This window comes from Schistocerca americana, chromosome 7 (genome assembly GCF_021461395.2).
Source record: "Schistocerca americana isolate TAMUIC-IGC-003095 chromosome 7, iqSchAmer2.1, whole genome shotgun sequence".
NCBI classification, from domain to species: Eukaryota; Metazoa; Arthropoda; class Insecta; order Orthoptera; family Acrididae; genus Schistocerca; species Schistocerca americana.
The window spans coordinates 288217880-288230623 of record NC_060125.1 but is presented as its reverse complement, the minus strand read 5'-3'; the positions used below and the strand labels follow the sequence as shown (position 1 = coordinate 288230623).

Sequence of the window (12744 nt, the reverse complement as noted above, 5' to 3'; positions counted from 1 at the left end):
GTGGACAAGTCTGCACTTTTTTTACTTCGCCCACTGATTTCCATCGTTACCCTCATCTTTTGTTGAGGAAAGTAGGAGCGTGATTTCCAAACTACAGAAGGCTCTCGATTATCAGGATATTGATTACCTCATTTGTTGATTATCCGTGCACGGTACGGAAATTTTTTTAAAACTACGAAACGAAGCTTGAAACATTGTTACAATCAGGAAGAATGCTTCTGTTTTAGAATACATTATAATGAGAGTGAATCGTGTTTAACCGCACGAAGATTATGCGGGTCTAAATTCCGCTGTCTAGCATTACTGAAGTGGCGGCCGTAGTGGCCGAGCGGTTCTAGGCGCTTCAGTCCGGAACCGCGCGACTGCTCGGGAATAGATGTGTGTGATGTCCTTAGGTTAGTTAGGTTGAAGTAGTTCTAAGTTCTAAGGGACTAATGACCTCAGAAGATAAGTCCCATAGTGCTCAGAGCGATTTGAAGCATTACTGAAGTATTTTTCCGCGGTTTCCCCATTTCATCGTTAGGTAAGTGTGGCGACTGCTCGCTTGTACGATGTCTGTGGTCGATTTCCTGTCTGTGAGTTTGCCAAACCCTAAACCTAAAAAAAAAAAGACACTTTTCAATTCATTTGAAGCAGATAGTAAAAGAACGCGATTTAGTTTTCGTTCTGGGACGATTCTGTTGAGAATTCGTCCTCTGTTTGATACGGAAACATGCTACAAGCCACAACTGAAAGCCACTACGTTGCTTATGCGTTGATCACTGTAAACTGACGAGTAATCAACAGAACTACACTTAAAACACATTGTATTTCCTATCACTCGTTTTCAGTTCACCTTCGAGTATGATTTTCCATTTTCTGTTGTTTTACATTCACCCTTTCCTGACGCATGCACGGTTCCAAAGCACATTCCCCCCTTCCAAAACACATTTCAGTAGAAGCATTTATATTTTGACATACAGTATGCCAATTTGAAAGTTTCACAGCTAATTTCCAGAGAATCAAGAATATTAAATGACACGAAAATGACAAGAAATTCTTTCATTAAGAAGTCACAAGTAACGTAGGATATTATTTGGTTGCTAGTGTAAGGGCCTACCCATCTGGACTTGACCTGTAACATTCCAGCCAAATAACGGAGCACTTTCTTAGGCTAACGATACCTGCTAACAACAACAAACCCGATATGGTTCATAAATTCGCATCAGGTGGAGGTAGACCGACAAACAAGAATAATGTAACAAACTAAACAGCATATATAAATAAATATATGTAAAACAGACGACGCCGTCTTCTCGACAGTTGGTGGGAACGATTGAATTCGATTTTATGTTGTGTAAATTACGTCTTTGTCAGACATAAGAGTTCATTATCATCATTGTAGTTCTTAAACTAATTACGTGTCACATGTTCTCAAATTTTCGGAAGAATGGAATTTCTCTTGTGTTATTCTAAAGCGACGTACAATGTACTGGTAGGACAAAAAGTTTATTTAATACTTATTTAGTTTCACAATTGCTTATAATATTTAATGGTGACAAGTTTCGAACGCTTCACTACCTTCATATTTCATACTTAACCGTAACATAATTCCCACTGAATAAGTCTTTCAAACGTTACTCACGTTCACCTGGTGCATAGAAGTCTTTGGCGCGTGCGATTGTAATTACGTCACAGTCAAATACTGAAACGGAGGCAATAGATTCGAAGCGTATGCAACCGTTCGAAACTAATCAACGTTAAAGGTTACATGAATTGATGACGGAAAACTAAACTTAGTAGCTGGTCTTTTAACCCAAGGCAATGTAGGAATTGCACAAACAAAATATTCTTACAATGTTAAACCCTTTTATATATTTTATTGTTACCAACATTGATTTCGTTGTTATCTATGGCATCTTAAAACCATGGCTCACCCTAAGCAATGTTTTCTGATGGGATAGTGGTGGCACGGAGAAAGTAACGCACCTATGTCTGTTATTTTCTGGAGAGTTACCATAAGTATACCCAAGCTGCTTCCGGCAAAACCCCGTTTATTTTGGATTTCCCACGTTCCTCGGTTATCCACGCAGTCATGGATTTACATCAAACCGCATAAACGGGAACTTGCTATAACATTTTCAGCATAACACATGAGGCCTGTCTATTTTAGAGCCATTTTGAAGCCAAACAATCTATTTGTATGGAAATTCACTATTCTATAAAAAAATGTATCACAGCAGAATCGTGCAGAAAAAAATAAGCGTCCTAATTATGTTCCTTAACAATGAAGTGGCTCTGGTGACTTCATAAGAAAAACCAAAGCCCTCAACAAATAAAAAAAAGAAAGTTCCCGCTATGAGCCTGTTAACTGCGGCGTGTATTTGCAGCGAGCGAACAGCCAGCGCACATGTGGCCCCGTGCCGCCAAATGCGCGCATAGCATTTGCCCCTTATTGCAGCGCGAAAATAACACCGTACAAAACGTCAATCGCAGATGGACATGCTAGCCGACGTTGCGCATGCTAAATATTTCCACAGGGGCAACACACGCAGCCAACAATAAGCGTCAGGATTTATACGTAGCAACATGTAGTGGCAGCGCATTAATCCTGCAGCGTGAGGGAAAATAACCGTAATGCGATTATGGGCAGAACGCGCCGACAGGCGTGTCGGCGCCGCAGCAAAATGCACAGCTGACAGCCTGGTGTGTAATACAAAAAGAGAACCAGCTCTCGGGTTTACGTGGGCCATCCCAGTCCCGCCGAGGACGACCAATCACTACCCAACGTCATAAACAAAGTACACTGCACTATAAAGATACCATCAGCGTTTGAACGTAGCATTTATGTTCATAGCGATGCGCAGGAAAATTGCCTACTAACTGAATGATCACTCCAGGCGGTTGATGTAGCGGACAGAGCGCTCGTACTCTCCACTACATAGGCAATCACAACTGCCTGCGGCCATTTCATGAACGATGCACACAGCTTTTGTTTACCTAGATATCTATCTATTTCGCATTACAGCTTTTGAACGCTCCAATAAAACCTCTCTAGTTCTCAATGAGCCAGTTCTAACACGTAGGAGGTGGTAATATGAAGAAGCCATCTCGGGTTTTCTCTCTAACTGTTCGGCTAGAAGTGGCAGAGAAGAGTCACAAAGGTAACGATCGTAATGTTCAGACTGTAGGAAACAAGACGCAACAAGGTGCACGCTTGGATTGTGGGGAACGAGAAAGCGGACCAATTGTCAAAAAACGAAGCAAAGAATGCAGTACAGAAGTGATTCATTTCAGCTGTTGATCTAATGGCTGCAGCCAGTCACGGCCAACAGCGAATGGACCAAAGCGTGCGAGACCAAAGAACTGCCTAAGAGCACCAGGTCCAAACAGATTTATCCACACTGACTGAAGGCGCAACTATACCCTGTAAAGTGGGATGTGTACTGTTAACGCAAATACTGTAGACAAGAGGCAGCCTGTAAGGAAGTGACATGCTGACATTCAGCCGCGGCTATTACCGACAATAAGTCTATAGAATGCACGCCATACCAGCACCACACAGCGTGTGGTGGGGAGATCAAGAACGCCAACCACACAGACTTCGGCCTGCCCTAGATACAGAAGATTATCAGAGTGGATACTTACGGAGTTGGCCTACATGAGTCAAGAACGTTCCTCGAATGTATCACTACTCTTGACAACACTTCGTGTAAATCAGGATTAAATTGTAACCGTTCAATTTCTCTCTCTCTCTCTCTCTCTCTCTCTCTCTCTCTCTCTCTCTCTCTCTCTCTCCTTTCCCCTCCCTCTGAGTGTGCGTGTGCCTACTTCATTATGTGCTATCAACAGCGTCAATGAAATATGTGTTATAAAAACCTCAGAAATTGTCGGAAAGAATAATGCCTTCAAATAATAGTCGGCACTGTAAGTATGGACTGGCTGTACTGGTGTACTCAGAGTCCAATAAAAAAAAAGTAACCAATGTCGATCACATTCGCCTAGCTTCATGTGTAAACTTCCGATGTGTGTGAGCATGCTTTATCATGGAGACTGAGTCAGTCAGTATATGGCAACTTGTCTCACAAATTGTTTATTTCTTTATGCATATTTCACTTCACGTCACGACAGCAAAATGTTGCGCACGTGTCCCACATCAAGACCCGTTTGTGAACACCAAGAATTCCTCACGAAGGACCGAGATCGCGACTGGTATGAACTACTTTGGTTTCGGAAAGAATTTTCTCTCGTTGGGCCATTACTTCAAATCTGACTGGAAGTCTATGATTCACATTTCACTGACGGCAAAAATCTGACGCTGGAACATTTGATCTCTAGGTCGAATCTCCGTTTCAGGTAAGCTACTGAGGTCAGCCGTTACTGCTTCTGTTGAAATTTTATCACTAATCGCACAGATACGTTACCTTGCTCCAGTCAAGAATTACACCAACACGAGAATGGTAAGGTCAATGAGAAAATGTATTGTGATCCATTACTAACACATACCAAATGTCAGTGGATATCTGCCGGCCTTTTGCCAAGTGAAGCTCGTTTCTTAATGTATGAACTATGATCAACAGTTGTAATTCTTGCATTCGAAGTGAGCGTTGCTTAAGAACGTGTCATTTCACGAACGAAAGGAAAACCTTCGTTTTTTTTTTTCTTCTGAAACTTCATATCAGACAATATTCTCCAAGTTGTAATAAATTTAACAGCTTGGAATCAGTGCATAAAATCACAACAACAGTTGTGTGTCATTCAAAAGACAACATTCTTCTGGCTTTCTGGATAATGACTGCATCGTCTTAGCATGCGGCAGAATGAGATGTTTCCGAAGCTGAACTAAGTCATTAATGGAAAGACACTGCACAATAAGCCGGAAGCTATCAATACTCAGCACGACAGTGTACAACTACAGACTTTTTTCCAAAGAATAGGCAAATTTGGCCTGTTCCATGTCCCAACATCCACTGTGCATCCTGGATACGAGAATGGCGCCTTCCAACTTACAGCTGGAAGATCCAGTGAACAAGAATCTGATGACACACAATGTGAATGTCGTTGTGAAGAAGTGGATTAGACAGTGCGCAACCGACTTTTTATCAAGAGTATTCGAGAGATGGTTTCAGTGAAGACCGAATTATTATTATTATTATTATTATTATTATTATTATTATTATATTTTTTTTTTGCAAGGTAGGACCTTGAATAGCAACTCTGACCAGAGTAAGAGCCACTCGTATTACAGACACGATTCAAACGATATACATCAGCTAACAACCAAGTTTTTATATCGCTTCTGCTTTACAGTTAGATACATGTTCCACAGCTCGTTTGAACTATATGTTTGAGGTCGAAAAGATGTGGACAGTGTCAAGTTACAGCACATTTAAGTCAAACATCGTTGGTTTCAGTACACGGCTACGTGTTAGCCATTTTTAATTACCTAAGTGGCATACTGGCCTAAATTTAACATTATTAACATATTTTCATAACTACTAACGAAAATGTATTAAAAACTTTTTTCTTCAAGGTTACCCGTTTTTAATTAGAAATTCGTCCTTCCAATAAACGAATTTGTCAGAAGAATTTTCTTATAACTTGCTTTGCTACCTCTCATACATTTCATGCTATTGGGCAAATGATCAAAAACTCGTGCCGATGCATACTGATCTCCTTTCTGAACCACCAACAGATTTAATTGGCAATAAAGGCAATTTTTTTTATCTAGCGTCGTATGTATAGACTTTTGTATTCTTCTCAAATTGTGATTCATTATTTATGACTAATTTCACTAACGAATACATATAGTGTGAAGGTGCAGATAAAAATGTTTAATTCGTAGAAGACCTACTTTCTATTAACTGCGAGTGAACGTATCATTATTTTTCTTACTGCTTGTTGTTGTGCTGTCAGTACTTTCTTTCTGAGTGGTGAGCTACCCCAGAAAATCATTTGGTAAGGCATTATTGCGTGGAAACACGCAGAGTATGTTAGGAGGTTAATTCGTTCATTTCAAAGACTAGCAACTACAGTAAGAGCAAAAGTAGATGACAACTGTTTGAGCAGTAGAGAAACGCATTTCTTCCATTTGAAGTTTTCATCAGTGGGTACACTGAAAACTTTGCAAAATTCAACTGTTTGCTGATAGCTGTCAATGTGCTACACCATTTGCTGATGTGATTTCCAAAATTAAGGAGAATCCATTTTCAGGGAACCACTAAATAATTATTTGAAACACATCGTTAACAATTTCTTCCGCTGTTTTCTCTTTAATGGTATTTATTGTAACATTAGTATCATCAGCATGAAGTATCAATCCACTACTGTTCGTTAAGTGGAAGGTCGGTCTCTCACACCTAGAAGGAATACGTGTGAACCCGAAATTGAACCGTGTGGCACTCTTTGATTTCTCCCCAGTCTTTACATTTTTTTCCTTCAGACATTGTTTGACTTGTTCAGTACTAGCCTCTCGTGTATCACTATTACCTGCCGTCTCACTAATTCCACCAAACGTGGGAGGAATCTGATGCTGCATCAGATTCCGTATTATCTTCTATATCAGCTCACTCGTTCGAGCAAACACACAATCAGCGTACATTGTATGCACTTCCCAGAACTCGCAACCTTATACATCGCACCTGGGGTCACACCATCTTCCGCTTAATCTGGAGCAACGCGTTCTTTGGCTAGTCTGGAGGATTAAGCGGTGGAGGAGGTTGAGGTTGACGCGGAGGCAGGGCGGAAGGAGAGTTGGAGGGGGTGGAGGTGGGGGGAGTGGGGGAGAGGCTAATGAGTTGGCGCGCCCAACCTCGGCAGCGGCGGCGGCCGCACCAGTGCAAACATGCAACGGCCCGGCCTCAATTATGCGTGGGCACGACGTCGGCGGCGTGGTCCCTAGTTGGCGGATCCACAGTGCGCCTGCCTCAGGCTCTATGGCATCACCGCACCGTCCATTGCTATACTGAAGCCAAGGGACTACCGGTACGTCACCTAGTCTCCTGATAACCAGCAACGACGTTTGGCAACCTGTTTATCCATTCGGTCCGTCCTTCACAAGGAGTCATTTTTTCCAATACTCGTCTTCTCTCACACAAATACTAATCACTGTTAAGTCCGGTGATTTATTTTTTCAACTTAACACTTACTTCATCGGCGAAATAACCCACCACAAACACAGTGGACAAAGAATTAAGTTACACCGCGGATGCATCACCCTAACACTCCACCCCTGCCTTGATAATGACATTTCGCCGAAGGGGATACACAAATTTCTTCCGATGTGTAGTATCCAGATGAAGCCTCTCGTTGATGGTTAGATCCCGTAGAGGTAAGAAACTGCGAGATACGTCGACTTCTACGTTTGATCTACGGTTCCGAACAGATGCAGACACTTTGTGGTATTATGATTGGGTTATTTGGAGGGCCAGTGAAGGTGCATCAGGTTGCCCGTGAATGCGGCTGGCATCTTGGAGAAAGGGAGATGCTCAGCATACTCTTAAGGGGATGTCCATTAATTACGCGCGGCGTTTTCTTTACAAGCTGGAGCCACCTCCACCCTTTGTGAGCCTTCTCACGTGATGTTTGCCCCCAGGTGGGGTAAAAACAGTAAAAATGGAACCTTTTGTATTAAAAACTGATTACGCGCATCAATAAAGGCATATTTTATTTACAAAGCGTATTACACAGTGCTTTTAACAGGTGATTGAAAACACATTTTGAACATGTCAACCCTAAGGGGGACGCCCAGTAATTCCGTGAGAGGTTTTCTTCGAAATCTGGACTCCCTCCCTCTTCTCCCTTCCTGAGATTTGATGAGGTATGGTTGAACCCACCTAACCCTCGCGTTAGGTTTGCCCCATATTCAGGTAAAAATAAATAAAAATGAAGACCTTTTATTTGTTTTAAACATTTATTAAAATACTTTAATAGAAACACGTCTCATTTAGAAAGGGCATTACACAGTGCTTTTAACGCGTGATTAAAAACACAATTTTAAACATTTCAAACCCAAGTAGTATTCGGACGGACGGACGGACAGACACAAACAGACGGACATGAAATCTTAGAGAAGGCAGTATTAACCGTTCGAGGGATCCCTTAAAATTAACCTTTTACTGGTATTTTATATACATCAAATGTCATTGAACCTTTACTCACTTTGCAGATCAAAGACAAAATTGTTTGTACCTTCCTTTTAACCGGATAATTACGCTCGTTTTCAATCTTTTTATTTACATGATCACTAAGGGAATTGTCGTCTGTCAACTTCAGCTTAACTTCCTTCCACAAGCGATCAACTTCTTGCTCGCAAGTCGATTTGTCGACATGCCGCTTAACGTATGCACTGTAAAAGTTTTGGTACAGATTCAAGTTGAATACAACAACATCGGATTTCTGAGCGTTGTGCATCACGATTGATTCACTGACAGATAAGCACTAATTTCTACCGGCGCGGCAAAGAACTCCCCAAATGAAATCTAACACTTGTGTGGCACTTGCTTCAATTCAGGGAATCCCCTGCATGCACACGTGTAAGGCATTCGGTTCAATTCAGAGAGGCCATGAAAAGGGTGGGCACTTTAATACTGCATACACTTGTGATTAATTATACAAAGCAAAATGTTATCCGTTATAATAATGTGTTATCTGAATTACGAAGCTGACGGGAGATTTTCATTGCCTCCCTCTCCCCTCCCTTAAATGAGATTTTGCCGGACCCCCACCCCCATTTTGAGCTCACTTAGGTAATGGACGTCCCCTAATGCTTATGTAGAAGATAAACCAACACCTGATCACCGAGGATGTCAAACATTCTCGTTCATATTCACGGTAAAATGAGCGACTGGGATCCAAGTCAATGCATGAAAAACGCCCTCAAAACAACACAGAACCAATCTATCCCGAACGTCAATTCCCATACTCGTGATTTAAATGCCTCACTGAACCGTTGGCGAACTATAAGCCTTCCGCCATTTAAAAAGAGGCAAAATCCGGTAAGTCGGATAACACTACCGTCCAGTTTCTGTCAAGTTTGTTCCATTAACGACGTGCAGTTCTGTGTCCCGCTGAGAGCAATGGCCTTTTGGGAGGTAACCTGCTCCAATTGTCCAATGCATGCAGTTCCCTTCGCAATGATAACTAGGAGGCTGGTTCAGACGAACCCCCATTAACTGACAGCATGAAACTACCCTTTACTTGTATGACACCTGTGCAGTAGCAGATGACAGAGTTGCCATGTGAACCTCTCGAAACCCGTCATATTCTAACCATATTTCGTAGCATTTGCTAAACGTATCTTTACTGTGCGAGTTTGCGGATCCATTATGATGTATGGCAGTTTTTTTTAATTGGTTTAGGATATTTTTCCATTAGATTTTTGAATATCCGATTCTTCGCCTATTTACTGAACGTATTAATTATCTTATGTGATTAGTCTTGTTTTCTATGCCAGCTGTCAGAAGATAAAATTATTCTTGCCAAATATGAAGTATTAAAATTCGTTATAGAAGATACATTTGAAATATTAACAAACAATTTATGTTTTACAAAATGGACTTGCCATTCAAATATTATTTTCTACTCAAAAGTTATCGCAGTTGAATTGTATCGATATTTGAGAAACTTCGTGAACTATTGAAACGTAATAACTTTATTTTACTTTGTGATGTCCACATAGTTAGGATGAAGAGAGTCGGTATAAAATGTTTATTGTGGATACTGTAATACTCCTTTCTAAAAAAAACTATATTCCGTCTACAAATTGGTGTGAACGTGTTCGCGACGAAAGAGTCGATGTTCACACCTGTTTTATCTGTATAATAAAAGAAGGGGGCAGACTTCAAAATATGTTTTCAAACTAGGTAGGAGAGGTCTGACGGTTCGCACTTTTCTTTCTGCTTTCAACCTCCAGAATATAAGCATCGTGGGCTGTAGTTGTGTTTTCACAGTATACTAACTTGGTTTGAGTTTTTTTAAGTGCTGTTTTATTATTAATAATCCAGTCCACATGCTTGTTTCATTATTCATTGTATTATCAGTTTTATTTTTCAGCATTTCTAGCAGGGAAGATGGAATCACTGGAGTGATTTCATTATTATTTTGTAACGTCCGTTCTTACTTATTGTATGCGTGGAATCTGCATCATCCAGAAAAGAAGTCAGAGGTTTTTTTTTTTTTTTTTTTTTTTTTTTTTAAATCAATCATACACCATACAGCGACTAACATATCGCATATTGCCAATTGCATCTAGTGAAATTCAGTCGGCCCATATCCTCTATTCCGCCGCCCCCAATACCAATCTGGGATCACAGTCTTCGTTCTGTTAACGAAATTTTAAAATATTTGAGTTGGTGGAGATTGAAGTCAACTTACAACAGACATGTGGAGCCCAGACTGGAAACTGTCTCCACTACACCCATACAAAATGCATTTATAATGTTATGTCGTTATACATCAAGCGTTCGCACTCAAGCTGGTATCAGTTAACTACGTGTAATATATAAAAGATGGTGCTTTGCAGTGTTTCAATCAAGAATATTTCCAGTTTAGCACTTACATTATTTCTGAAATGAACATTACTTCTTTATTAACCTAATTGTGTGATGACTGGATTATGTCGAAAGATAGATTCCAGAAAGTTAGATTTTGTTCTGAATCATGACAAATCCTGGCCCCCTCTCACCGCGAACCCCGTTTTACTACAGGACGACGAACAATAACGTGTACTTCGACATCAAGCGATGAAAGATGCGTAGAAATTTTTACCTTCTGATTTCTACAATAATTAGCATAAGCGGTGTGTGTCTACAATCCTTGTCCGATGAAATTAACTATAAACAATTCTGTGCCTACTGCTTTCGACAGAAACGTCGAAGAAATAATTTTAGTCAGTTAACTAACATGATGTTTAATTAGACTATGGGAATGGATTGTTTAGAAACAGTAATGTCTGTAGGGTTTCTATCATCAGACTGTCAGTCACAACACGAGATACTCCTCTCCGGCAACTGTCTGTTTGTATCTTCTTACGACTGCCGTTCTTAGGCAGTTTTTACCTGGCTGTGAGCGATGCAACAGTCCTAGTACAAACCCCGGTCAGTCCGAGTTGAAACACCAATAGATCGGGAAGCTTCATTCACTGCATGGTCACGAGCACGTTCAGACATGACAGCTCGTCTTTGTCACTCTGTCACGTCTCCACACCTTACTGCGCTAATTCCATACAAGCAAGCAAGATTATATGACTACAATTTTAATATTTCTCACATAAATACTAACAAGGAACCACTTGAGTGTGAGGTGGCAAATTCAGTCTTCAGTAAGACTATTTGAAAGAGTTGTGTTAACAACCTTGGCTTACGTAAGCAGTGGAGCGTCACGTGACTGCCTGGTACCACTTCAAAAATACTTTCATCGCTCCAATGCGCCCTTTTAGGCGGTGGCTGATGTTTAGTGCGGTGAGCTTGCTTACTACAGTTAAAATTCTTTACACGGCTCATAATGTGCCGTGTTGAGTTACAGTAGTCTCGAAGCCAGTCACGAAGACCACGGTACTTACGTAGTTGAGGGCGAGATCAGGGTGGTTGGTTTGGATCCCGTCATCGAGGATGGAAACGACGACCCCTTTGCCGGTGTAGCCCTTCTGCCACGCCGGAGCCACGTTCATATCGAAGCCGTCCTTAGCACCACCATTCTGCAACACATGCAATTAGACATTACCTGCTGGGCGAGTGTTTGTTTGATCAACAAAAAACTATTAATAATAAAATAACTGTACAGATCTTACTCTGCAGAGCCAAGAAACTCAGTTGAACACCTGAGCACAGTAATCCGTATTTTCCATCCCACTACTTACGGCTAATAATTTAACTGTGTTATTTTTGAGCGGATGGAAATATCATGTATACGTTTCGCAGTTTTATCGTTGATTTCCCAGGAAGAAATAGAATGTGTAAAGCCATTGCCTTACATCAGCTGCATTATTTTTACATGTTATCGTCCATGCAGATCTGTGAATGGAATTACACGCTTAACTTTAATGTGTGATACTGCGATTGTGCAAGTGAAAATGGGGTTTCTCACGTATTTTAGATGGTTGTATGATTGTAAAGCCCAAATGTTTTACAAGAAAGCGAGGACGATGTGCAATTCATTGGTTAGGAAAGACGTGCAATGACTACAATTTTAATATTTCTCACAGAAGTACTAACAAGGAACCACTTGATTGTGAGGTGGTAAGTTCTGTCTTCGGTAAGCTCATTTGAAAAAATGGTGTTAACAATTACGACAGGAAAAATATTTGCCGCCAGTGATTCACCAAGCGCATCCGGAGAGTGACAGAGGAGTGTCCGGGAGGTGAAGAGGTCAACATTCTATGGGATGTATGTATTACACTTCACAAAGTGAATATAGACATTAAAGAAATGTTCAAAACAAGCAAGTAACTTGTACAAAGGGTGTTTTACGAGACTTTCTTCAAGAAACTGCTAGTTGTGAGGATGCCACGAGTTACATTTTTTAGTTTTTAAAATATTCCATTGAAGATGCATAGAAGCGACTTCTCTGAAAGGTATACTTGTTCGTTGAGAACTGTGTGTGGTGACTGGAGCTGTGGATGTAGATTTCGAGCTCTTCACGAACATTCATAATCTTTCCGTTGGTGACAGTGTTTGGTACCTGCGGGTTATCTTTAATGGCTGTGGCTGTGAGCTCATGTTCTTTCAAATTTATTGCGTAAGCGGATTTATCAAAATCATTCAGCCG

At 40.9% G+C, this 12744-nt stretch overlaps 1 protein-coding gene across 1 annotated transcript in view; it reads right to left on the bottom strand.

The window, feature by feature from the left end:
- LOC124623198 (furin-like protease 2) overlaps window positions 1–12744 on the bottom strand; it is a gene marked incomplete in the record, with an annotated part of 451053 nt that overhangs the window by 224408 nt on the left and 213901 nt on the right. Inside the window, 1 exon segment of the mRNA XM_047149009.1 lies at window positions 11540–11674. Coding sequence (XP_047004965.1) covers window positions 11540–11647 — 108 coding nt within the window.